Source organism: Salminus brasiliensis, chromosome 2 (genome assembly GCF_030463535.1).
Source record: "Salminus brasiliensis chromosome 2, fSalBra1.hap2, whole genome shotgun sequence".
Classification (NCBI taxonomy): Eukaryota; Metazoa; Chordata; class Actinopteri; order Characiformes; family Bryconidae; genus Salminus; species Salminus brasiliensis.
The window spans coordinates 20,713,247-20,740,156 of NC_132879.1; the positions used below are offsets into that span (position 1 = coordinate 20,713,247).

The 26,910-nt window shown below is 40.5% G+C and overlaps 1 protein-coding gene and 1 long non-coding RNA gene across 2 annotated transcripts; one reads left to right on the plus strand and one right to left on the minus strand.

Moving 5' to 3' along the window:
• Positions 1–2,551: 2,551 nt before the first annotated feature.
• Positions 2,552–21,904, plus strand: cd44b (CD44 molecule (IN blood group) b). The gene is made up of 8 exons (XM_072669935.1): positions 2,552–2,851; positions 14,605–14,773; positions 15,678–15,814; positions 16,026–16,100; positions 17,297–17,716; positions 18,685–18,768; positions 19,081–19,159; positions 19,917–21,904. The coding sequence occupies exons 1-8, from the start codon at positions 2,782–2,784 to the stop codon at positions 20,128–20,130; spliced, it is 1,248 nt and encodes a 415-aa protein (XP_072526036.1). The 5' UTR covers positions 2,552–2,781; the 3' UTR covers positions 20,131–21,904.
• An 863-nt stretch (positions 21,905–22,767) lies between these two features.
• LOC140546576 (uncharacterized) lies at positions 22,768–25,603 on the minus strand. Its single transcript, XR_011978358.1, has 3 exons — positions 25,399–25,603; positions 24,441–25,123; positions 22,768–23,816 (listed from the first exon to the last, which is right to left on the minus strand). It is a non-coding gene; the product is annotated as an uncharacterized lncRNA (long non-coding RNA).
• Between the last annotated feature and the right edge of the window lie 1,307 nt (positions 25,604–26,910).

Here is a 26,910-nt window from a genome sequence, read left to right on the forward strand (position 1 = left end):
TGTTCTACCCTGGGATGGGCAGTGTGTAGTTCCCTGTGCTCAAACGATTAGTTCAGTGAGTTTTATTTGGGCAGTTTATTACTTGCCCCAAATTCAGTTTGTCAGCCGATACTTTAAAATACTTTGCTACTAGCTAGTCTAATGTTGCTGACTAACAAACAGTAGACCCACACCTGTCTCAAGGTTCGTTAAGGAGGGCAGTGGTGGCTCAGCGGTTAGAGCGCCGGGCTATTGATAACAGGGTTGTGGGTTCGATTCCCGGGCTTGGCAAGCTGCCACTGTTGGGCCCTTGAGCAAGGCCCTTTACCCTCTCGCTCCCCGGGCGCTGGAGTTGGCTGCCCACCGATCTGGGTGTGTGTGTGCTCACTGCCCCTAGTTCAGTAGTGTGTGTGTGTGTGTTTTCACTACCACAGATGGGTTAAATGCGGAGGACACATTTTGCTGTACAGTGACAAATACGTGCACCTTTACCGGCTTGTCAGCGTTTAGTGTGCTTTACTCTAAACTTTAAAAAAAGGAGCCGTACTTCACTGCAATTCATGGGAAATTTAGACAACACTTTTGCTCCCTGGTGAATCTGACTCCTCCTAACATGCTTGTACATCTGACAGGCATGGGGACCAGATGGGATACAGCTACATGGTGAGGGTTTAAGTTATACAGATCATTGTAGGTGATACTGTGATACTCCTAAACTGCATCCTAACATGTCTGTTAGGTCTTCAGAAGACCTGGAATCCGTTTGAACGGTTGAGAGAAGTGTGTGGGCAGGTCACCATGCAAAAGATTTGGCTAATTTTTAACACCTGTCTTTGTTAACAGCATCCCCCCCCCCACAAGTCTTATATACATATCTTGACTGATTGACCACCTCTGCAAATGTAAGTTTCTGCCAAATTGTTTCAGTAAATACAGTTTTGATGGAATTATAAAATATATTTGTGTGTGTGTTGTTAAATTATCTGTACTTGATGTAATACTTTACGTAAACCTTTTTACTCCGTATCAGTTCAGCCATTTACATGAAGGTACCATATACTTTTTGAAGGACTTGCCATCCTGCCCTGATGCTACTGGATTACTAAACCCCTGAATAGGTCTGCAAACTATCTAATGAACATGGTTTGACACTTACCCTAGATGTGATCGATCAGTCAAGACATGTTCAGTCTCTGAAGTTTGCTTTAGTTTAGAACAGGAGATTCTAGGCCAACATTGTTGCCAAACACAAGACTTGGACTGTCACCAATACAGTCTCTGTAAACACATGCCCATAAATGATTGTCTTCATTTGTTTGACGAAGATAAAGTGATGTGGTTTAGAACACGGTATGACTTGCTTTTGTCTATGAAAACAAAAATTAAGCAGAATGGTGGGGCAGCAATTCTGAGTGACCCTTCCATTTTTCCCAGTTTTAGCTTTTAGATTGTCTTACTTGGAGGTATCTTTGAATTTTAGCCTATTCAAACTAGCTGAGGTTATTCTTAAGTAAATAGCAAAGCACTTTTGTAAGTTGCTCTGGATAAGAGTGTCTGCTAAATGCTTTAAATGTAAATGTCTTTCAGTCAACGATAGTTTACATAGCTTATCAGTAATAGAAAATTTGTGGTATTTATATATGAAGTGAGGTTAGTTGTTAGCAGAGTTAGATTTAGTCTAGCATTTTCTACTGTAAACTAAAGAAACACATGCCTGATAACTTGATAACTTGTCCCATGTGACTGCATTTAGAGGCTGGTAATTAGTCATGAGAGTTTGAGGTCTCATTAAACTATTTCTGTGTGCTGGCTCTGATAAAGTTCTGCTGAATTCAGTATTCTGCAGTTTTGTTTTCTTCTACTTTTTGTGCTAGCTTACTTTTACTTCTACTGGAGTGATTATTACCTTGCCCACTTTTTGCCCAGTATGTTCTCGCATATTGTATACCTTTAGGTATGTAACTGGAATAGGGTGTAGCTACAGCATTCCAGTGTGTTATGAAGAGCGGTACAGTCCGTTGCGAGGGAAAGTGAGATTCTATGCTGATGCTCATAGTTGAGAGCAGGAGGGGAGAGGTGTCTGACTGAAGAAGGTAGTGAATTGGGAGTAGATTTGGGAGGAGGCAATTACAAAGGAGCAGATGTGCACTCAGCTGATGCTGAGTACCTCAGCATGCTGAAGAGGGAAACGAAGACAAAGAAGGAGCATCAGAGGACATGGCATTGACACAAACATGAGTGAGAGAAAAAAAGACAGAGAGACATGTATCATAGTGAATGTGAGCGAGAGAGCATGTCAAGAATATTGACCCATACAGGGTTGAGGGACCTTTTACCTAAGCATTAAAATCCGAGAGCGTGAGGGAGAGACTTTAACTGAGGCAACAGGGAGAGCATGCAAGTGTGAGAAGAGGAGGGGGTGAAGGTAGGAGTGAAAGAGGGAGGGGCACAAGGGTGTGTTCATGTATGCACCACCCTCTTCCTCTATCACTGCCGGTGATGGTGACACCATCTCTCTCTCTTTTGCTCTCTCGCTCTCTTACGCACACACCCCATTGAAAAGTTAGAGCAAAGTCTCCCCGCTCCAACAGGCGACAGCCGTTAACTCTTACTCTAACTCCCCCCACTCCCAGGGCACTGGACTTAGCCTACCTCTCCAACACTCTCTCCCTCTCTCTCGCTCTCAACCACTCATTCAATCCAAATCTCAGCACCCTCAGCTGTCAGAGAAGAGACAGAGGAATAGAGGAGAGCCCCTCCAGCACGTTTCTTCTCCCTCCGTCTGCTACTGTCTCAGCCAGCATGTGGATTGTGCTCTGCCTTGGACTCACCTTTGGATTACTGGCCTCCTCTTGGGCGAGCTCCAGTCAAGGTGAGTGGAATCTTGAGTGGGGGGGGGGTGGATTTTTATTTTTATTTATTTTATTTATTTATTTTGGTTGCTTTTCCCTTATTCATGGGTCATGGCATGCATTGTGGAGAGGTTTGGGATTGTATATGCCTCACTCTGTGTTTGTGTGCATGCGTGCACGTGTGTGTAAGTAACTGTGGAATATATGGATGTCGGCAAGGCAGAGTGCGTTTAGTCTGGCAGACAGAACAGACAAAGGAGACTGCTGCCGGCTCGCCAGTAAGGGAGGCTGAGACAGACGGAGTGAGAGAGAGAAAGGGGGAGAGAGAGAGGAAAGACAGAAACGGTGAGAGAGGGAGAAAAGATAGCTAAAGGGAGAGAGAAAGAGGGAAAAGACACAAACAGCTAAAGAAAGGGGGGGGAGCATAGAGTGGGGGGAAAAATGAGAAATGTAGAGAGAAAGAAATGGAAAGAAACACAGAGGCACAGAAATGAAGAGAAGCAGTGAGCGAGAAACTGAGACAGGGCTAAAGTGAGGGAGATGGAGGGAAAGAGATACTGAAAAAGACAAGCAGACAGGTAAGAAAATACAGAAGCAGACTGGGAAAGACTGAGAGATTGATATTGATGGAAACAGAGAGAGGGGTAGGAAAAGACAAAGAGAAAAATTAGCTGAATGAGATTGTACAGACAGAGTGAGTGAGGGAGAGAGAGAGAGACACAGAGAAATATGCCGTCTGGAAGAGCGTGTCGCTCTTGGCTGTGGGTTAATCATTTAGTGTCATCATTTGTACCACTTATCATTTTATTCCGCCTCCACGGTGTCCTGTGAAAAGCCCCGCTGTCTCCAGCTCTGCTGCTCTTCCTCAGAGTGCCAGCGTCTCTCAGTGCTTGAGCTTTGTTGAAGGCTTGGGCAGCATGCGGGCAGGACTCAGCCACACAAAGAAAGCTGATCAACTGCACTGCTGTTCTGCCTCTGCCTCGTCCGTGTTTCTGTCCAGATTTGGGGGAAGGGGTGGAGGGTTTGAAGCATGTCATAGCTGAACGTAGCAGTAAGGGGATCTGGTAGTGAATCTAACAGGTCTTGCTGTACTGGAATGGGAAGTGGATAGTGAGGATATTGGACAATAAAATGGCTTGTTTGACTTACAAACTGAATATATGGCTACAGGAACAGCAGCTGAATTTGCTGTTGAGCTAATAAAGCATTTGCTTACTGCTGTGTTTGACTGAAGGGGAATGTGTGGCATAATTGAGAAGTAAGATCATACAACAGTTGCGTTTTTGAGTGTGGCTTGTGGTTGAGAGAGAAAATTGGGGGAAGGTGGGGGTAAGTGTGTGTGTGTGTATATGTGAGTGTGTGCGTGGGATGGGGGGGCGGGAGGTCTGGCTGTCTGCCAGTGAACCGCCACTGGGCAGCTGTTAATGTCTGTGCTGTACAGGAGCTAGGTTTTAGGGTGGTGTTTGTGGATTTAGGGCTCTGTACAAGCCCTCTTGGGGGTTCAAAGAGGGAGTGAAAGAGAGAAAGATTAATCATGAGACAGTTAGATTCAGATAAATTGAGAGACATAGCTTGAGAAGCTGAAAGACAGACCGATCTTAACCTCTGAGGTGAGTTGTGAAAATGAGCTTTGTGTTGAGATTTCCCTCGAGTAAATTCTGTCCCACTGCTCTCTCCCTCACTCTTATCTCTTTTGCTCTCACTCACTATCGCACCCTGAGGCAGCCTGGGTGGCATGGAGCTAATATGAGAGTGAAACTGCATTCGGTGCAGCATCCAGTCTGCCTCAGTGTGTCCGTGTAGCCCCAACACACAGACTAATTGGCTGTCTGGGAGTGGAAGTCATGTTGTGGTTAGACTCTGCTGTGGCCCAGGCTGGTCCCTGTAAAGCCACAGTATATACTGAACTTTCTCTCATTAAGAGCCAGGCCAGGGGCCACTGGAACCACACGGGCAGGCTTTCCCTCATGCCTGCAGGCACATGCATGATTCAGTCCATCTGTGGTGCCAAATGTGACCTTGGCTTTGTATGTATACAAGGACGTCCTGGGGAATCTTTAAAAAAATTGTGGAAATGTGACAACTCCAGCAGAGGCAAAAGTCCAGATTCTGTATGTTGCAGTTATAGTGAAGTCCCTATTTTTTTGTTTTAGGTTTGAATTCTTCCAAGCATGTCGTCACTGTCACACTCATATGGCAGCTTTTGTAGGAGAGGGGGGGGGGGGGGGGGGGGGGGCGCTTCTTAACTGAGGAAAAAAACACCTTGGAGCATTTCTATTGGTACTATTCATATTTGCTATAATTATTAAAGTTTGACATGCTTACTACAGCCGAATTCATGCGTCTAAAGGCAAACCAATCCAAGTCTCTTAATGCTGAGTATCAGCTGATCTAGATACGGATAGGAACAGTTCAGATGTGTTGCTTATTATTGCTGAAGTAAAATCACTTTCAGTAAAATCATGTTTATATAATAAGACATTCTGAACTGATGCGTTTAATAGAGACTTTTCTTTAAATGACTTCTAGTGTTTAATATCTTACAGTTCAGTCTGACTTGCCTCCCTCACCATTCAGGTCCCAGTTCCTTTAAAACACAGCAGTCAAGTTGGGGTTTGTGTGTGGGGACACACACACTCACATATTCTGGGCTGATCTCTTTGGTTGTTTGTGGACTGCTGATGTGAAAGAACTGTTATTGTGGGTGAATATGCTGTACTTTGAGTTTTTATAGCGTGTGTTACCATTAGCTTCTCTATTCTGAGAACGTTGTTTAGTGCTGGTTTAAAAACAAAGGTGTGCGGTTGTCTAACCCCATTAACTTGGAGAATAGAAGTTTCAGATGTTGTGTTCTGTTATCGTATTCCACTGTAAAATAGCTTTACACTGCTGACTCTAAACTTTTATTTACCTTCTGAGAATGTCTGCACTGCTGCTGGCTGAGAATAATGCTTTAGTGGCTCCTTGAGGGCACCAGAGTGTGCTTTTAACACAGAAACCAAAATAAAAATTCAGAACTGGCGTGGGATTGAAATGGTCAATACCCGTTCTGTTAAAATATGCCTGCACAACACCCACCACCCAATAAAAGGTCAATTGTAATTACAATGGATTTTTTTAAATATTCATGTTTTCCCTCTAATTTCCTGTATTTTGCAAAGGCAAAATAATCACATGGATCTACAGCATAGCTACTGTGAAAACTCTGCTTTTGTTTGTGAAATGGTTTGCTTGCATTATTGGTTGTGATTTGCGAGAGACTATTGCAAGTTCTTTCTGTTTGAATTTTGGAGCTACTAGCAGTGCTTTAACATTTTGTAATCATTTGGCTCATATGCATGCAAGTGTGTCACCTGGGGTGTTATGAAACTGTGGGGTTTTCCAATCTATAAAAAGAAAAGGGATATTTTTCTGGTCACTGTAAACTTTCCATGTTCCCCCTGTGTTAGTCACTGAATCTGCTGACACTTTAATCAGCAGTGTGGGATTTGAAGAGGTGTTCTTGTGTTTAATACACACAAACCTCCCAGCAGTTTCTCCACCAATCACAGATATAGCCGAAAAGTGTCTGTCTCTGTCTGTCTGCCTGCATTTGGTCGGCCTCCCTAAATTCCAGCAGGCGGCTCAGCCATTGCTGTAGCTGTAGACAAGGAGCATTTGATCAGAGCCTTACTTTCAGGTATGTGCAGAGCAGAAAAGGCCACGCACACATACACTCATGTTTTTCATATAATAGCAGGGTGTGGGGCTTGCATAGGAATATGCATTTTCTATAACTACACAACTCCTAAACCTAACCATACCCTTTCATACTTTTTCTTAAGTTTTGTTTAGTTCTTTAATGACAAAGCAAGTCAAGAGCAGTTTGTTAATCCTGCTCTTGGAGATTAGCCCTGATTCTGTCCGGTTTTCCTTCAAAGTTAAAATATTTGTCCTGAAAATGAACACACACACAACCCTGGGTTCCCTGTGTGCTCTAGCAGTGTGGCAGACCCTAACTCTACCTGCAGTGTCACGTTTCAAGGTGAGGAAGGCCATGTGTTTGTGTGGCACGGGCCTCACAAAGAGGGCTTTAATGCGACCGGGTGGAGAGGACCATCGCCTGCCAGCCCAGCTTCTCCGTGTGCTGCTTCCAGCACACATCTCCTTTTAACTTTGATCTGGGACCAGCTGCCACTGCTAAACACCTAAACATGCTCACTGAAAGAGAAACAGCAATAGGTCTCTAATGTGTGTGTATTGCATAGCAGATAAATGTAGGGCAAAAGGGTTCTTTGGAGTGATTCAATAGAATTGGATGCATGTAATGCTACTTTTATTAATGGTGTGTATAGTCTGTAGCACTGGATTACTTCATACTCCTTCATAATCTGATGCTTTGCTCTGGGTTTCCTGACCCTAGACTCCTACGGCTGCTCAGGACTGAGGATGGGAACACATGATACTACACTGTACATACTATAGCAATCAATTGCTTGCTAATGATGGTGTTCTACTTTTACTATAAGGGTGGAACAATGCATCCAATTAACTGTTTTGTCATTCATAGCTGCGAGTACTGCTTATTTGTATACAACCTGCACCAATCGGAGTCCTACTTCAGTGTGTCATGTGATGCTCTACCCATCTGTTATCTATATTCGGTTACTCTCCGATTATATTATGTTCATGGCTAACAGACTTATGTGCCCCCCCCAGTTCAGTTATTTGCAGTATCCACCCACTAGCTAGGTTCACAATCACACAATGCCACCAGCAGTGAGAGGGTGACTGCTAGCATGTGCTTCCTCTGAGAGACGTAAGGATAGCCAACTTCGTCTTTTTAACCCGTTATTGCGACATCATTGGAAACCTGAAAGGGGTTGGAGAAAGCTTACTACTAATTTTATCGGCTAACAGTCACCTTCACTGGCTAGCATTACACTGAGGGGCTGGGAAAGGGCCATTCTCCCTACCCAGAGAGAGTGAGTGCTCTCTTGAGCTCCTGGCTGGGCATGGGTTGTGGCATCAACCAGATCGAACCTGCTGTCTCCTGACCGTAAAGCTCATGCTTAGACGGCAACGCCAAACAAGAGCCTAGTGCTGTCTGTTTCTGACACTAATCTGTGTTCAAACTGATCTTAAATGGATGAAAGGGCTCTCCTATTTCAGTTGAACTGTGTCTCCCAGTATAATGTTAAACTGCTTAATTACATTTTAAAGCCTTTCGGTGGGGCTCCGGGTCCTTGCTCGCCTCCTTTACTCTCGCTTGTTTTTATATACACTCAGTCCTTTGTAGGCCGAAGAGCAGTGCTCTAAAACAAGCTCTGCACACATGCCTAATATGCCTGCCATGCCAGGTTACGTGTCTGTCCAATTCCAGGCCATGGCTTTTCCAAGCTGTTTTCAAAGTTTCAAGAGGCTGCTTTTATTAAAAGAACCCCTCCGTTGTTTCTGAAGGACGCTGGCATCAAGAAGTAGAGAAACGGAGAGGAGAGTGTCCTTCAGGTGACTTTGCATGACTGCGTTCCTTCTGAGAGGTGTCTCCAATTTCAGCTGCCTGCCATTAGACCCATGACCGACAGTGGGATGGACAAGTCCATAGCAGCGGTAGTGACCGAATACTGTTCCCAAGGACGAAACACCACCAAACCTATGACCTGAACTGTTCTATTACTGACCTGTCATGCGCAAGGGTGGCTTTGAATTTCTTTGCGTTTTGAAATTCACACTGTTCTAAAATGTTCTTCTGTTCTCGTACTGTTCTCTTCTGTTCGTTCAACTCTAGAACGTTTTCCATTCCCGCTGCTCTAGGTTGGTCTCCAGATTTTAGGCTGTACGAGAATATTCTGCTCTGCTCTAAATTGTGGCTCTAATACCATGCGCTTGCCACTTTGGTCATTGGTGATGCCCTAGCCTTCCTTGCCTATGAGTCCAGGACTGCAAAATTGTGACCTCGCTCTCTAAAGGGAGTAGAATGGCCCGCCTTCTCTACCGGTCACTCGGCGTGATGCTAGCCAATGCGGGTGTCTCTTAACTGACATAGGAATTTACTGCAGCGGTTCTTCTCCAAGTGTGTTCAGCTGTCCAATAATGTTGTATTAGCAGCAGTTGTCCCTCAAGAAGCATGTTGGCACAAAGGTCTTGGAATGGATCTGGTTTCTAGTTTTGAATCTCCCATAGAAATTAAAGGCACAATGGTTCTAACTTCCAACAATCAGCCCCTATTCGCTCACTCACTCCTCATGCTTTTCACAAGTTTTCAAACATGCCTGCCACACATACTTTTTAGGTATTTGCTTTTTAGCTGTACACTAGCACTTTGTATTTCTATCAGGAAATGCAAATCTAGTTTATTGGAATAAAGCAACTATCCCCACCTAAAGTCAACTGCAGATCTGCGAAGTTCAGTTCCCTTTGTTAAATCTGACTTATTTGGAATGAGCTTCACTTCCATGTAACTACGTCTTCTTACCAGCAGTAGACAGTAGATTACGTGCAGATGACTCAGTACAGCTGGGCTGAGGAAGGTCAGTTATGCTGTTGTTGCTGTTGCTACAGCTACACTCTGTTAATTGGAAGCCTTGAGGCCAAAGCAGAAATACTGACACTGCCTAGAGCAGCTGGAGGTACTGGCAGCCTCTCTATAGTCAACGCTACTGATCACTCTTGGCTCTGTGTGTGTGTGTCTCGCTCGCTTGCTTCTTTTTCTTTTCACACTACTTGTTTACTACCCCAAGCTTTTAACTTCATTAGGTGACAATGTCTGTTTTGAAATCCGTGCTTTTGGACTGGCTGGACTCAGCACTTTGTGTGAACCAGCTTGACTAGCCATTTTGCATGTAAATGCAGACACCTTGGCTGGGGGTACAGAGTCATTTTCACCCAGAGCTCTCTTTTATCTCTGAAGTGGCTTTGCAGGGCCGCAGGCTAAGCTTTTCCTTGAGGACACTGAGGTCTGCGGATCTGTTTGTGCCACTGCTGGGTCTGCTCTTAGAGAGGACCAGAATGAATGCATCAACACTGCCCAACCGCCGTTAACGGCTGCATGAGCATGCCTTCCTCTTGGAGTTCCTCATTTGTGCCTAGACGGTGCACCCAGCTGCAGAGCATGTACTGTTTCCTTTCTTGGCTGCAATGGAGAACTAGTTTCCATGTTCTGGTTTTCTTGGCTGCTGTTGGCATACGTTTCACCTAACGGACTTCCTTTATAGGCTGTGATGGTTATAATCTTGATGCAATCTTGAGTGACTATTTCCGATACAATGCAGTTATAACGGATGATGCGTATAATCATACTTTTCTCAAACGGTGCACTGTGCAGTACTTTATAAACAAGACCTGGCCAACAGCTCAAATGCAGTCCTTTGTGTTATCATGGGTTTTATTGGCAACAGTCTAAAAATAAATGATGTGGAACTGAGAGATGCTCTGCTCTGACACTTGGCCAAGTAGGCTAGCAAAGCTAATACATACTCGAAAGCTTCCCATAGAGTAAAAACAATATTGCGCATATGTTGTGGGCACATCAAAACTTTGCAGTAAAAATGTGATTCGCGTGTAGACTTTTAGCTTCAGCTCTGTTATACCTTTTATGAATTCCAGACACTTTTTACATGTGTCCAGTTTTACAGGCTCAAAAGTAATTGTACAAACATGAGCATAAATAAGGATTTTTTATTATTATTATTTTGGAATCCAGACATCACCAAATACTGAGTTGTTTTTTATTTATTTTTATCTTCAGTAAATGAAGTATGTTCAGTTGAGGTTTGGTGACTTCCATTTAAGAACACATTTTTTAGCCTTAAGAAGTACTTGGATTGCTTTTGGGATCTGCTTTTGGGATCTTTGAACCATCTAATCAGCTTGCATTTGACCAAATCTGAACAGACATATGGAGACCAGTGGTAGACTTCAGATCATGAACTTTTCCCATAATTTTTGAATGCCTGTTAATCTTGCTCCAGACCTAGGGTTTCGAGCAAACCCTAATCTGATCTTTTTGTAACCAGTGGTTTGCATCTTGAAGTAAACCCTCTGTATTTCAGTTTGTAAATCTGTCTCTTAATTGTAGACTTTTACAGTGCCTACCTTTTCAAAAGTTTGTGACTTGGCTGGATGTTGTAAAGAGGAAGGAATCCTGTGATTGTCTTCCATAATCTTCCAGGCCTTTTGGTGTTGCTTAGTCTGTCTGTCTCTGTGATGGGTTTTTCTCCTTTTTCTGAATATTTATTAACAGGTACACTTGGCCTGTTGTTGCTTATCGATGATTTGTCTGATTAGAGTCTGAAAATAAATTGTTAAACCTCTTGAATTGTTATTTACAAGAGCCCAATTTAACAGCTTTAATGCCAGCTGTTCCTTATATTAGCCCATGTTATTCAGTGCAGACCTTTTTATTATAATGAACACAAGCCACTTCCTGTGTCATCAACAATGTACATAATGAGCATATCTCATTGGCGCTATTGCGCTAGTTTTCTTAACTTTGCATGATTAGGAACAACCCAAGAACCAGCAAGGGGTGTGTTGGTTTTTTTTATATATCTTAATCTTAATATATGGGTTTAAAATAGTAGTAGTTTCAGAGCTCCAGCTCTCTACAAAAATGTCCTGTAAAAATGGCAGTGCTGATTGGTGATTGCACAATTTGTCAGCTGTATTAGTAATGTTAAATGTGACAGTTTATTTTGGCCACGAATGAGGCTCATTTTAACAATTATTTTTTTGTCAATTTTTTTAATAGTATGTTTTAGAAACATGTGCTAATATGAAGTCACCATATTTTAAGTGTGGCATATGGATTATTTTTTTTTTTATTATTATTTTTATTGGTAACACTGGAAGGATTAGATTTGTCATATTAAAACTGATCTTGTGTGAAAGCTGTACTCACCAAGAGGAATAAAGAATATTAAAATCTACTAATGAATCTGGCAAAATAAGTCATATTCCTGTAAAAATTCACAGATGTAATGGAGAGCTATGCAAAAACACATTTTACTTGTATCTGATTAACTACAAAAAGCCATATTGTTTTACCCTATGTTTGGTTGTGCACCACTTTCACAGTATATGGTACCTTGTGATTTACACCTATGTCGGTGTAGTGGCCTCGGTGTGCAAATCCTGTGACACTTCTTGGAGGTACTTGTTTTATGACAAGTATCTGCTTCCTCTTATAACGGCCTTGCTTGCTTTTACTAGTATTGATGCAATGCAGGAATTGCTTCCATTACAATGCTTTTGGAGAAGCGTAGCACTCCATGTTCTGCAGAGATTGGCATAAGAAAGTAACCTGTTGCACAATTTAGTTAGCGTTGTCACGGAGTTGGTTCAGAGCTGTGCTGATCCCCACTGCCGCAAATCAACGCATATGATTTATGGACAGTGTAGTATATCTTACTTTTGAACATGTCTGTTGACTGTTCGTTATGTATTGTACGTGACTTATCAGTCAAGCCATTTTTGTACACGGTGCTGAGGTGTAAATAAGTCTGGCTTTGTTGGCTTCCCTAAATAGATAATGTTTGTTCAAGTTGCCATGGTAACCTACGATCAACAGTTTGCTGATTAACAGATGAGGGAGGATTTCCTGAGGTCTTGTGCAGCAACACTGCTTAGAAACGCATAGCAGAGGACACCAGATGTTAATGCAGAAACATGCAGCCTTACCTTTGAACTGATTACATTCGCTCATGTGACAGAATCGATATTTGTCCATCTCCTGTTGCCATTTGTATGTGGAGGGGTGCTACTTGACATCACGATTTATTATGACCATGCTCTGATTTATTATAGTTAGAGATATGCTATGTGGACAATGATCTGTTTTGAGAATTGATCTTCAGATATAAAAATTTGCTTCCTGCACTGAACCACATGGGGGTGGTTGTTTGGTGTAAATATGAAAAGATTTTATAATTTGATTGCAGTGTGTTTTTTTTTTTTATTTTATTTTATTTTTTTATATATATATATATATATATATATATATATATATATATATATATATATATATATATATATATATATATATATATATTTATATATATATATATATATATTTATATATATATATATTTATATTTATATATATATATTTATATTTATATATATATATTTATATATTTATATATATATATTTATATTTATTTATTTATTTATTATTATTATTAATAATAATAATAATAATAAATAAATATATATATATAACAATTCTATATGGAGAGTATGTTATTTCTTGTATTTTCCCTCTGAGCTCAGGTCATTACAGCAGCACCTTCACTGGATTACATCAAAAGCAAGGTTCTGCACTGCCCGGAGCAGCCAGGGAACGTTTGTCCAACATTTGTCCATGGTGACCAAGCCCCAATCCTTTTGGCTGCGCTTATGTTCATGTCGCATGGTTATTGCTACTGTGAGCAAGAGTGGAAGAATGGAAAAGATTTGTTGCTTTTTTTTGTCTGTTGTCCTTTTCAGTTGCTTTTATTATCATGTGCTTCATGTTTCAGTCAGAAACAAGTCCGAAATGCAGCAGAAGTTGAACTTTGAAGTGGGAACCTTTTTAAATATACCTCACAATAAATTTGTATTTATTATTGACCTTATTTAAGGAATGTTATGACTTTAGGGAAAAACACTTTCTGCAGGTCAAACAGTCTTACAGTAGACACTGTCTACATTTAAAGTGCCTTTGTTTGCCATGATCTTTTTTACAGTGTAAAACCATTGATCAAAATAAGAGGTATAAGGAAAAGAGAAAAACAATGAGCATGATCAAGTTTCTTTATTCAATCAGTTTTTCTCCCACTGAGAATAAAGGTGTGTGTGTGTGTGTGTGTGTGTGTGTGTGTGTGTGTGTGTGTGAGAGAACAACAATGCCGGTTTCCTACAGTTCAAGTACCTTATATCAAAAAGCAAATAATAAATTAGATGTATTGAAGTATTAGAGCTAGGGTCAAGCATTAGAAAGTAATTAAATTTCTAAATTATCGAGTCAAGAGTTAATGTAGGTGATCTGTAGAATTTAACTTAACATGCTGCATAATCTGTCCCCCTCTTTTTATTTATTTTATTTTTTATTCAATAAATAATGGGTCCTCTCAAAGCAGCTTTTACAGAAAACCAGAGCCCATGCTAAGCAAGCCTGTTGTGATGGTGGTAAGAGAACCTAATCATTTGACAGTGCTGAAGGGGAATAAAGTGACCATCACAAAGTAATCAGGAGTCTTTTACATCATACAAAATTGCTCAGAGGGCATATTGGTATTAGCTTAGATAAGGAGGTAAAACATTTAAGCCCACCCTTATTACTACCCTTACTGTCATAATTAACATCTGTTCCCAAACATCAAGTCCCAAAATAGAACCCTGTGGGTCTCCATAAGATATGCTAAACCAAACTAATTCACAGTAGTTAATAACCACATAATTCACAGTAGTTTCTGCATTATATATAATACCTGAATAATAACCTTTAGCATGTTGGGGGGGTTAAGACTAGGCTGTTTAGGTTTGTACAGAGATTGTCATCCCAAACTAACTATCGCAAACAAAAAACCTTAAACACAACTTTTTTCAAACTTTTTCCTCTTCTACACACAGTTATTTTATTAAAAGCATAAAATCTAATCAGAAGTGCTCTGGTTGTTTCAATTTATGATTGGGATATTGAGTTCCTTTGAATCATGCTTTTGCTGCTCTTACAAGTTGCAGCGTCATAAGCCTAAAAGGAAGATTTCTGCTTTTTGTAATTTATTATTTTTAATCCTCTCTTTTGCTCTTTCAGATGTGAAGGTGCGGGGTTGCAGTCATTTGGGGGTCTTCTATGTTCAGGGTCATGCTCGGCACTCTTTGAATTTTACTGAAGCCCAGCAACTGTGTGAGGATTTGGGAGCAACACTAGCTAGTGCTGCACAAGTGCAGGCTGCTTATGCCACTGGCCTGGAGATCTGCAGGTGAGTTTTTAGTGTACACCTACTCCTATAGAAAAATCTTTAAATGCGCTGATTTAATAAATGCCTTAGCTACGCTGTAAGACAATGACTTTAAACGTGTCCGAGGATGCCACCTTTTGCTTTGGTCTTAATCAAAAGAGCTAGATCGGCACAGGTCAATGTCTGTTGTGGTTTGGCAGATGGCAGGAGAATGCTACCTACTGTAATGCATAGTGCTAACTGTAACATTTAGTGATGGAGGGATTTGGCTGTTTTCTGGATTTGGGCTCGGCCCCTTGGTTTTAGTGAAGGGTGACCCGAACTGTACAGCACACAAAGATGCTCTACACGGTCATAGGCTTCCATTGTCCTGGCCCTTTTCTGCTCCAGCATGAGTGTGAACATTTTATGGTCCATAAAATTATGGTTTGATGTGTTTGTGTCCAGAGCCCTTGTCTCAACCCCACCGAACACCTTTGTGGCTAATTGAAATGTCGATTGTGAGCCAGGCCTTATCCTTTAACATTTTAGTACCTAACCTTATAATGGCTCTTTTGACTAAACATTTCCACAGACACACTTCAAAAATCTTGATAAAAACCTTTTCAAAATAAAAGCCTTTTCAAAAGTTTAATAGCTTCAAAACTCCATAAAAATTATCATTGTTTTGAATGGAATTTCCAGCAAGTTCATCTAGTTGTGAGATTCTGGTGTCCACATACTTTTGGTTATTGTGTGTTCATTATAGAATAATTCTTGTGCTCGTCCTAGTTTCACTTGGAAAGGAAAGTGCATTGTCTGTCTGGGTTATTACATTAGGAAAATGAGTGGTTAATTGCAAGTTTGCTCAACTTTCCATAGTCAAGACACAGTGATGTAAACACTGTGGATAGTAATTAACCTGCACTGCCATGTACATACACAGGTACGGCTGGATCAGTGATGGAAACACCACCATTGTTCGCCAGCAATCAAACACCTTGTGTAGAGCCGGCCAGACGGGCGTTATCATTTTCAAACCAGTGGAGACTCACTATGATGCCTTCTGCTTTGATGATACAGGTAGTTACAATGAAAAAGAAAACAAAGTTGTGTTTTGAAAGTTACCATAATTTACTATCTTTGGCACTGTACATGCCCAGTTTGAGTTGTGGGATTGAAAAGATTAAAATGAGCTTCAGTGATTGGGCAGTAGCATGAGAAGAGAAATCAGTGGTGTAATGTGTTCTGAAGCTGTGTACTTCACAAAATGCATTTCTGTCTCCCAAACCAGACCTGTCTGATAAGAACTGCACACGTGCAGTAAACCTTAATTCTACTGTTGATCCTGTACAACCCAAGAACCCAGGTGAGAACTTTTACTACAGTAGGTCACTAAAAACTAAATATGAATATTTTCTGAAATCAGAATCGCTTCTTACACAGAAATCCATCATCTCAAATTATTAAGATGTTTACTATTACTATTCAAACAGTATGAATACCATGTATAAATCTCTCGAATGTAAAGCTGCTGACTTGGAAGTTATCCAGAGGACTATCATAGACACCGTCCCAAGATGGGTAGGCCACAGAACGCCATTGTTGGAAAGGCTGGTGGTTTTTTGAGTACTGTATCAAAGCATGTTAATGGAAAAATATCTGCAAGGGAGAAGATGTGGTAGGAGAAGGTGCACAAGAAACTAGGATGGCTTCAGCATTGAGAGGATTGTCAGGAAATGTTGATTCATGAACTTTGTGTCCATGCCATGCTGCATTGATGCAGTAATTCATAATAAAGAAGCCCAAACCGATTTTGAGTGTAAAAATAAGCACCTGTCAGAAGTTCTTCATTCTTTTGTTTGGTTTTTCTTTTTTAAATATTCTAATAATTTGAGATTCTGGATTTCTAAGCTCTAAGACAAACTGATGAAAAAAAACAAATGCTTGACATTTCTCACTTTTACATGTAATGCATATCAAATATGACTGTTTACCTTTTTTAATTAAATGATGGAAAATATATATATTTTTTATATATATATATATGTTTGAGATGTACATGTAATTAAAGTAGTACTGAAACGTGGGACAGTTTTTGGTCCCCTTTTTGTCCTTTTGGGGAAAGGATCTATAAACCATCTTCAAGAGGTTTTGCTTAGATATGAAAACTAGGGCTGCACAGTAATATAATTTTAATCATGGTCAACACAGTGTGGGCTTGCACTGTAGTCACATTGCAGGGTGAGTTGTATTGTAGTCCAAATGACCATCACACTTGTCTAATAACTTGTAGTTGGTGGTGGATAAACTTTCATACACATCCTATAAAAAGTAATATTACTCTAGTTAAAATGACAAAGGCAGCCTCAGGATTTATACTTAAATTAAAACTCAAAGTTTTATGTTTGAGTTATGTGTTGAACCAATATCTGTTTGTAATGTGCATTTAGAAACTTCTACAGTGCCACTCATGTCAATAACTGTTGGTGTAAATCATTTATCTGATATTGTATTTATTCTGCTTAAAATCCTCAAAATGCCTCCCTCGTGTTTCAAATACAGCTACCACACTGCCACCTCTTACCAATTATGTTACTGAAAAAAACCAAACAGAAGATCCAAGTGATGAACTGGTTTCAACTGACCAGGAAGACCCCACCGATCTCCCTGATACATTCTCCAATGCCACAACCGCCTCATTAAGCGGTCTCCCCAGGGCAGAGGAAGATGCTCAGACCACACCATTCGCTATGCTGGAGCCCACTGAGCCTGCTGAAAACACTGAAGGCCTGAGCACAGGGAGCTCTGCTCAGCCTGTGTCCGAGACACCACTGACAACAAAGGAAGATGAAGCTCAAAAGGGGATCACCACCTCCAGAGACATGATGGAGACCCCAGGCTCAGGCATGGGGGAGCCACCTAACGATGTTGCACACACCCCGGACACCACAACATACCCTGCGTACGTGGAGACCTCTGAGAGTAAGGCAGCTTTCTTTCCAGGCTTCAGTAAGAATCTTTGAAGAGTCACATTTGAATAAACTTCTCAGAAGTTTAAATGCCTTCCAAACAGCATGTAAAAAAAAATGTAGGGTAGAACTTTTATTTGAAGACCCTGTGTAATAGATGTTCAGAACCCTTTGTGGCACCTTTTAAGAGTATGTACGTGAAGGATTTGCTTTATAAGTATACTGTACCAGTGACTGTAGGGACAAGTGTACCAAAATAACTGGCACCTTTTAATATATATATATTTTTTATTTTTGATTAGGAATAAATGTGCACTTTTTTATTATTATTATTTTTTAAGGGATTAAAATTGATGTAAAGGTTCTGCACACTCGGCTCATTTTCACAAATGGTTCTTTATGAAACCAAATTTTTTTTTCTGTGTAATTTAAAAATAATTGCAGCTGCTAAGTTGTTTCAGAGTGTAGCTCCTGAAGTCTTAAAAGCTCCAAGATCCCTGCAGTTTAATGGGCTAAATGTGCTGCATTGTGCTTGGCAGAGGTACATGACTCTCCTCTTGCTTACAATTACAGCAAAGTTAAGTCCAAAGCCCCCTCTGCTGTTGGAGGAAAAGTTTGAAGATGCTTCAACAGGTGGCTCTCTGCAATCAGCATGAGCCAAGCATGTTGACACACGCCCCCTGCTGTTCAGCAGGAACTATTCACAGGAAAGCCTAGTTAGATCATTCATATGCAAACCAACTTGATGGATTAAATTCTTAATGCTGCCTTATTATGCAGTCTAAGCCAAATGACTAATAAATGCAGTTCCAATATGCATTACATTCCTTTCATTTGTTTTGTTTTCCAGTTAAACACATTTTGCACAAGAAAGATGGAAATGGAGAATTTTTTTTTTTTTGCCAGTAAACCATTCATTTTGTTGACATAATAAAATAACCATACATTTGTGTTCTGCATCTCATCAACCTGTCTATCAAGGTGACTTTTGGTCAGAGTCTACAGATGTGAACAGTAGGATGATGAATCCACCAGCAGAGGACAAGTCAAACAGTGGCTCATCAGGTACATACAAACACAACATGCAGTTAATAAACTAACAAACTAAAACAGCCATGTTTAGTAATACATTATAATAAATGTCCTTTACCTCAATGTCATTTTGGCAGAATTTCTCCTTATAGAAATGGTGCGCTATACAGTGACGCCTGATTAAAATATCCAAAACACTGAATAGTTTAGCTATTAAAAAAAATGACCTGACTCGAAACATGAAGTGGCATAAAATGATCTTCTCTCTAAACACTCAAGTTGGCAGGAATGCTCAAGTAGAACGTTGATGCCAAAACTTGATCTTTCTCTTTTCTCCTCTGACAGATTGGCTGGTCATCGTGCTTGTGATTGTGGCTGTTGCTGCCATTATTCTTCTCTGTGCTGCTGTGGCAACACGGAAACGGTACACCCTGTCCATATCAGTAGTGTCAACAAACTACTTTCCCTTCTCTTAAAGCTCAAAACTTATATATTTTGTATATTGTATTTTGAATTGCAGGACTTTTTATTACTCTAATATGTTGGTCACTTAACCAGGTGGTGTGCATATAGTGGTTGTAGGCTGCAGTTCTGGACTCCCATTGCCCCTGCACACTCCTATTTTCCTTGTTCTAGCACTACTAATTAAGCTCAATAGGAGCTTGATGGTAGCTTGACTGTTTTTCATGAAACGGCAACATTCCAAATTGAACAAATCAGTATATAGATGTTTATGGACACGCTGTCTATTAAATGCACACAGCTACTTTAAGTTGCACCCATCGCTGACACATTTACATTGCTGTAAATGTGTGTGCGCACACAGCTTGTCTAGTCCCTGTAGAGAAGTAGTGCCAATAGGACTAGCTCTGGAGCATTTGCAATCAAATCCTCACCGCAATGCTCCAAAATCTAGTAAAACGCCTTCCCTGGAGGACTGTAGACAGTTACTCCAACGGAAGCAGACTAAAAAACAAATGAATACGCTTGATTTCAGAATAAACCGTGAATAAGCAGGTGTCTTTTGTCCATATAATGTAAATACAGAGGAATTAAAGCTAAAGCTTTGATATAAAAAATTAACTTGATTAATTAGTGCAATTATGAATATTGCACCCCCCCTTCTTTGAATGAACAGTAATGTATGTATGGGGATCTGAGTGTCTGCTGTTATTCCTTAGGTGGTGTGGTAAGAGCCAGACTCTGATGATCACCTCAAAGAGCAGCAGTGAAGGCAACGGAGCAGCAGCCTCAGTGGCCAGCTCACGTGCCCAGGAGAGAGAGCAAGAGATGGTGACTCTCATGAACAAAGAAAAGATCCAGGAGAACGGCAACACTGAGGAGTTCACGGTCATCACTCTGGAGGAGTCGCCAGAGAAGAACCAACAAGCATGAGCGGGTGGGAAATGCAGACAGAGAGTGAGATAGAAAGGTAGGGTTTTAGGAATGGAGGTTTGAATTTTGCCTAAAGAGGGAAAGAAGCTGGGTGGTTTTGCACATGGGTAGACTGTCCTGGAAAGCAAAGGGACCCCTCATAGTGCTTGTGAGATGAGGATGGGAGTGTCGGCAAGGATGGGGATTTTATCTTTTTTTTTTTTTTTTTTTTTTTTTTTTTTTTTTTTTTTTTAAATACTGTTCTTGTTTCCCCATATCAAATTGGACAGCCCAACAATAGCTTTAATTTAAACATCAGGCAAAAAGAAAATGCAGCCATTCTTTACATTCCGACAAAGGAGAGAACCTCTCCTGTATTTCAAACTGAGGCTGCTCATGGTGGCCTTATGGTAAAGGTCAAGTCTGTATGAACTTAGCCTGAAATGTACATGAATTCACCAAACCTAAGCTTACAGAGATGAGAGAAAGAGTCCCAAAACGAGCACTTAACAGGCAGATCATAACTAGGCAAGTAATGCTGTCTACATACACCACAAGCTACCAGAAGCGAACACCATGCTTTTCGACTCTCACTGTACTCTGGGTGCCAGATTTCACACTGGTTTTATTGCAGAAATCTTATTTCCTTTGACAATCTATTTTTAAATGATGCTCCGCACATCATGCTTTGATGGGACGTTATTCAAATCTACACTTACTGAGATGGGGAAATTCCTTAAAATTTTACTGTAATATTAGGGTATACAGTGTTGGGTGGGGGATTGGGGAGGGGGTTGTAAAGCTGTAAATAATGGTCATTTACGTGCGGGCATATTGCTGGACATTCTCTTCCGTAGGAGACAAGAAAAAAAACAAATAGCAAGCAATTGCAGAAGACTGCCTATGGCTAGGTTTGTCATTTTGAGTGGACAGGGATGCAGCCCGCTGATGTACGTTTTTAAAGTCGTTATGCATCTTGTCTTTCTTTCCATAATAAACTTGTGTGTTTTGTTTGTTTTCTGTGGATAGGGATGTATAAGGTCTTTTATTTTTTTTCTTCTAAATGAGCAAGATGTTACTACTTTAATTTATGTTTTTTCTTCTTCTTTTTTTGTGTGTGTGTGTATATATACCATTGCTTGTTTATCATAGATTTTAAATCTTGACGTCTGCAGAATAGATCTATTCTAAACATTCCTTCAGCCATCTTTCTCTTACTGCCACATTAATTGCCTTAATCGGGTTAAATCTAAGCTCATTTTGGGTCCTGTTGATGTGATGTGTAAGAACCACCCACTGATTGGTTTGTATTTGAAAAAACTCAATTATGGTATTAAAGGACATGCTGGGAGAACTGTGGTCCAAGAAACACTATTGTTTATTCATGCAATGTCACTCTGTAATTCATATGCTATTTACAATGCTTTTCACTTTTAAGTATATTTTGGTTTTAAAAGTACCCCTAACAGTGTGATCTTTAGTCCCAATAATGCAGGACATGTTCCTGGAGTGGTTTTGTTTCTTAGAAAGCTTTGTGTCCTGCAGTGCCCCCAGTGGTGCAAAGCAAATTTACAGTAGTCCATACATAAGCTTTTGTATTTGCTTTGGCTCTTTAATTTTTTTTCTAGATTTTTCCTCCTGTTTGTGACCTGAATCTCTTGGACTAGTTCAGTTTGAGAAAGATTAGCATATGAGCATTAGTAGTAGTGATAGGAGTATGTGTCATGAGTAAGTAACAAATGATTGTCAATTACCAAAATCAGTTTGTCCTGGCTGGAATAAAAGGAATAGATGTGTCCTTCGTTTTTTTGGTTTTTATTCATTTATGAAATTGGAGACAATGAAGCACACTGCAGTGGAAAGACTTGGAGACAAACTTGGAAGTGGGGGGGTGTGAGTGGGGGAAATCGCATTTCTTTAAAGCAGGAGGGTGTGCAGTTGCCATGGCATCCAAGTCATGATGGAGGAGGATATTAATTCTCCAACCCAGTGTGAAGAGACAATGGGGGAGATGTGAGCCATTTTTAGAGGGAAGAACAGGGTCTTTTTATTCTTGCTTGTGTTCTTGCGTATTTGAATTCACTCTGTTTGCTATGGGATGACCAAAGCAATGCATGTTGTGCTTGTAGGTCTGAATAAAATTGGCAATCTTAATTTTGGACCATTTTTAGGACCTTAAGATCGGATTGCTCAAATGTCAGATCTCAGGAAAGATGTACTCAAAATGTATGATCATGGATTCATAGTGATTCAGAACAACTAAGAACTACCATTGTTCTGGGTTTCATAAAGGACCAGGGTTGAAATTCTGGACATTTCTTCTCTATACATTTCCAAACAGAGTCCCACAAGAGCTCAATGTCCATGTGTTCTCTGTCCCCTGAACTTCCGTTGTCCTCAACAATCTCCATCCCTTGATGAGCAGTGTGTCTTTTTGGATTATTCTGTTGGAATATTTAATAATAATGTTATGATTATTTACCAGAATTAGTGCAATAGTTAACAGTAGTGAAGACTGACTCTTCCTTAATGGATCCATACAAATAAGAATACTCTTGCTGTTCAATAAATCTAGCTGCTTCATTCTATAGTAAAAAGTGCTGTTCCAACAATAATGAAAGCTCAATGGCGCAACAGCAAACATAAAAACACAATGACTGATGGCCTGATCATTTTATTGTACATTGTTTTATGTATTATAAAGGTTGCATATGATTTACAATAACTGAACATACAATTCATACACTTAACATAAACTGCATGCAATTCAGACAAAGCAATTCAAGCAAACACTGACTGACTACCGATTGTGGTTCTTATACTAACAAATAATTAAAAGAACAGCATATTAGAACAAATGTAAATTAGGGTGACCATATGTCCTCTTTCCTGGACATGACCTCTTTATGGGATCAGAAACGTGCATCCTGTTTTCTAAGTTGTCTAAAATATCTGGGATTTTGCATCAGCATTTGATATACCCAGCTGATTTTTACAGCTGTAAACACATCTCTTTAAGTCCTGCCTTCTTACCTCCACTATTGGTCTATATGTACCTGCATCTACATTAACCATTGATCGGACTGCTTAAGTCCCGCCTTCTTACCTCCACTATTGGTCTACATGTACCTTCATCTACATTAACCATTGGTCAAACTGGCTAAGTCCTGCTTTCTCACCACCACTATTGGTCTTTTTGTACCTGCTGCTTCATCAATCATCATCAAACTGCTTCCCACCAGTCGATTAACCACAGTCTAAACATTCCTAAGTGCAAATGTTAATAAACACAAATTAGTTTGACAGATTTTTAAAATGTATTTAGTACTATTTTTTTAAGCAGTAAGCAGGTGATTTAGCCATATAGGGTATTAAAGCTATTTATTAGTCTCGGTGAAATAATGTATTAATATTTATTAACATGGTTAAAGATTTCAGAGACATTTAACTCGCTCCTATACTCACACACACACACTGCCATGGTCCCTCAACCTAGGACTATTTGAAGACCCCCACCCACAACACCCTCACCATGGTGGAGAAGTCCATCTATGTCCTCTCTGGTTGTTTTCAGGGCTCAGTAACAGGAATCTCCTCGCAGGCCTGTTTCTCTTTCTTCACATATCTTATCTTTCTTCCCTCAATGCGAGCAGTTGTCTCTTGCCAGAACGTCTCCAACCTACGCTTCATCTCATCTTTTTGGGAAGCTAAAGAAAGCGGTGAATACATGCATGAACTTAATTAATACGAAATTCATGAACAGTCATTTATTTAGATTTAAAGCAATGTTATGCAAGGATTGGTATTTCTTGCTTCTGGGCTCCCCCTACAGTCAAATACAGGAAATGCAATTCATGCTTTGAGTCACCCCTAAAGCACAGTTTACACATGCATTTCTGGATGAGCTGAGGGATACAGAACCGTCACTGAACGTGAAAGAAATATGTGGACTAATGTAGATTAATGTTACAGAAGTTTACACAAATATGACACAGTTCTTGCGTGAATTTTCTTACACACACACTCACACCACAGTTACGTAGTGCAGTTAGCAGTGTGCTGAGCCCAGCTCGGAAATGATAGCGGCACTGTTCTCTCTAATAAAACTGTGAAGCAGCAACGTGATTTTGAAGCTGTAATTCGAAGGTAAAATAGCTACAATATGTTGCTTTAAACAGTGAATAGTTAGGACAGGACAGGGGATATTTAGGACCTAAGCTCCAAATCATTGAGATTGCATTTTTTCCCCATTCTGATGGCCTGTAACTGCAAGATCTTATGCAGTGCACTGCTATTAGTAATAATACATTAAAAAAAGTAAAAATACTCACCAAATCTCTCATGTAGATAGTAATGGCCTGTACAGCGCTCTCTACAAACTGAGTTTTTCTTGGTTTCTCCGCAGCACTGGTATCTACCATCACTGTATGTTTTCTTATGGTTGATAATGGTCTCAAACTCATACTCTAGGCAGTTGGCATTCACCTGAAACACTTCCTCCCTATAATGTTCCTCTCCATTCAAATCTTTGACACATTTGGACTTGCCCAGCAGAGTCCCATAATTCTCAAATAACTCTATAGTCAGGTGCTCATAAAATATGTCAACTGTACCCAACAAATGGGAAACCTCATGGATTATGATTCCAGGCTTTGAGTTTTTGCACAGGGTGTCTACTGCCTTCCAGAACAGCTCACACAAATAGACAATGTCAGTTTTCTCTTGTGGAATGACATAAGCATAGGCTTTACTCTTTTTAGGGTCTGTGTCCTCCTTAAAACGCACTTTATCGAACCGTGCTAGAAGAGCATCCAGAAACTCCTTGGTGGGAATGCAGCAGAAAGTGTAGGGGTCGACTGGTTCTGAACAAGTGTAGTGGAAGCTGACTGGGAAGCCATAACACCGTTTATCAATAGCATCCTGTACTATCTCAGAGGCAGCTTTCTTTGCTTCTTCTGCAATCTTCTCCTTTTCTTTACTCAGATCCTTTATAAAGTTGGACATCTTCTTCAGACTGTATGAATCAAGAGAGCAACGTGAGGATGATGTAGCTGTGATGTGCGTTTGTTCTTTGGCTGTCTTTGCCATTTAGAAAGTGTTTAACATAGCAAAGTGAAGTGTAGAAGTAAAACCATGAGCATGCAAGCCTGGCTGATTGTGTGCGATAAGATCTTTTTCAGACGATACTTAGAAGTTAGACAGAACATTTCTGAACACCTACATCTATGGAATTAAACACAAGAACTGTAGTTTTTACTAGATCAGTCCCCAAAACCACACTATACTCACTCAGCTGTGTTTCAAGTGCCCTGAGGCCTTCCAGCAGCCCAGCTAACAAATATCCCTTCCAAAAACGTTCTGAGAACCGATCTTCTCGACTTCCCCTTTGGTAAATGACCGAGAAAACATGTAAGCTGCATATTTCTGCTCCTCTTTAAACTTCTAGGACTTCTAGAACTTTTAGGACAAATATGGAAGGAATCTATGTACTAGCCAATCCTAGCAGAGAAGGCAGGAAACGAGTCATGGGGCGGTGTCTGTGGTAATATAAGTCTTGACATGAAATCAGCAAGCCGTTCGTTTTTACACCCTGTGGTGGGAGGTTTGAGCAGTTTCTCACGATGGTGTAGCACAACACATGCATCTATATGTGGCTCTTTCTCATGCACACACTGAAGCCATGGTCAACAATTCTCAAACTGATGTAGCACAGTAACTTTATACTATTAAATGAACCTTTTATGCTTCCTTACATGTCAATCATTAGCGTAGTTTGGGGCTGTGTGCCTGTATGTGTCATTTATCAGATTTGCCATTAAAGGTGCACGTATTTGTCACTGTATTCTGTACAGCGAAAGGTGTCCTCTGCGTTTAACCCATCTGTGGTAATGAACACACACACACACACACACTAGAGCCAACTCCAGCGCCCAGGGAGCAGAGAGAGTAAAAGGCCTTGCTCAAGTGGCAGCTTGCCAAGCCCAGGAATCGAACTCACAACCATGTTATCAATAGCCTGGCACTCTAACCGCTGAGCCTCCACCTTTTCTATAGAAAATGGCAAGGCAAACGTAATTAGATTCTTTACCGTGGGCAATTTAATTATCCCCAATGCTAAGAAATTGGCTTAAATTATTCCCAAGAATGAAAAAGTGCCGTTTTTCAAATGTTTAGCATTTATCTTCTGAGTTACTGCTGCACACATATCTGGGCTTATGGGGCATTAATAGCTGCACACCAGCTTTTGTTGACTACAAAGTACTTTATCATCCCTGTCACACAAAACTCAACAAATTGACATCTTTGTAAATGTAATGTGAATCTGAACCGTTGCTGTTTACACTGTGTCTGAATTTCATGATGAATGGACCAATAGAAATGCTCCAAAATGACTTGGAATACAATCTTTTTACATTACCGTCTATTGAGAGAAGAAGAATAACAAGGTTGTTTCCTTCTACTGTAAATTTGACATTTTGAAAATACCCCAGCCAACATGCTGTGGAACATGGTTTAGGTGGGTTGCAGGTGGGCATGGGCTCTAAATAGGTTTGTACGTATGTTTTTACTTCCCTAATGGGCCCCATTCTTTCAGCCCAACTAAATCTCTAAAGGGTCCCATCTAAGCCCCACGTGCAGTGTCCTACTCGAGTGGTGCCCATGCTTAACCCCTCCTGGTCCCACCACTGACCCTGGTGGGGTATCCTGATGTGGGGCCAATGGTTCCCAGTTGCCCTACTCATACAGGCCCCGGTTTTTGTTTTTTTTATGTGACAGTGATGGTATTATTCAGTCCTAAAA

Excerpts from the sequence above, each read along its gene's own strand:
- cd44b (XM_072669935.1), top strand. The coding sequence starts at position 2,782 with ATGTGGATTGTGCTCTGCCTTGGACTCACCTTTGGATTACTGGCCTCC. Across the intron at positions 14,774-15,677 it reads ACTGGCCTGGAGATCTGCAG|GTACGGCTGGATCAGTGATG; the intron begins GTGAGTTTTTAG and ends GTACATACACAG. Across the intron at positions 19,160-19,916 it reads GCTGTGGCAACACGGAAACG|GTGGTGTGGTAAGAGCCAGA; the intron begins GTACACCCTGTC and ends GTTATTCCTTAG.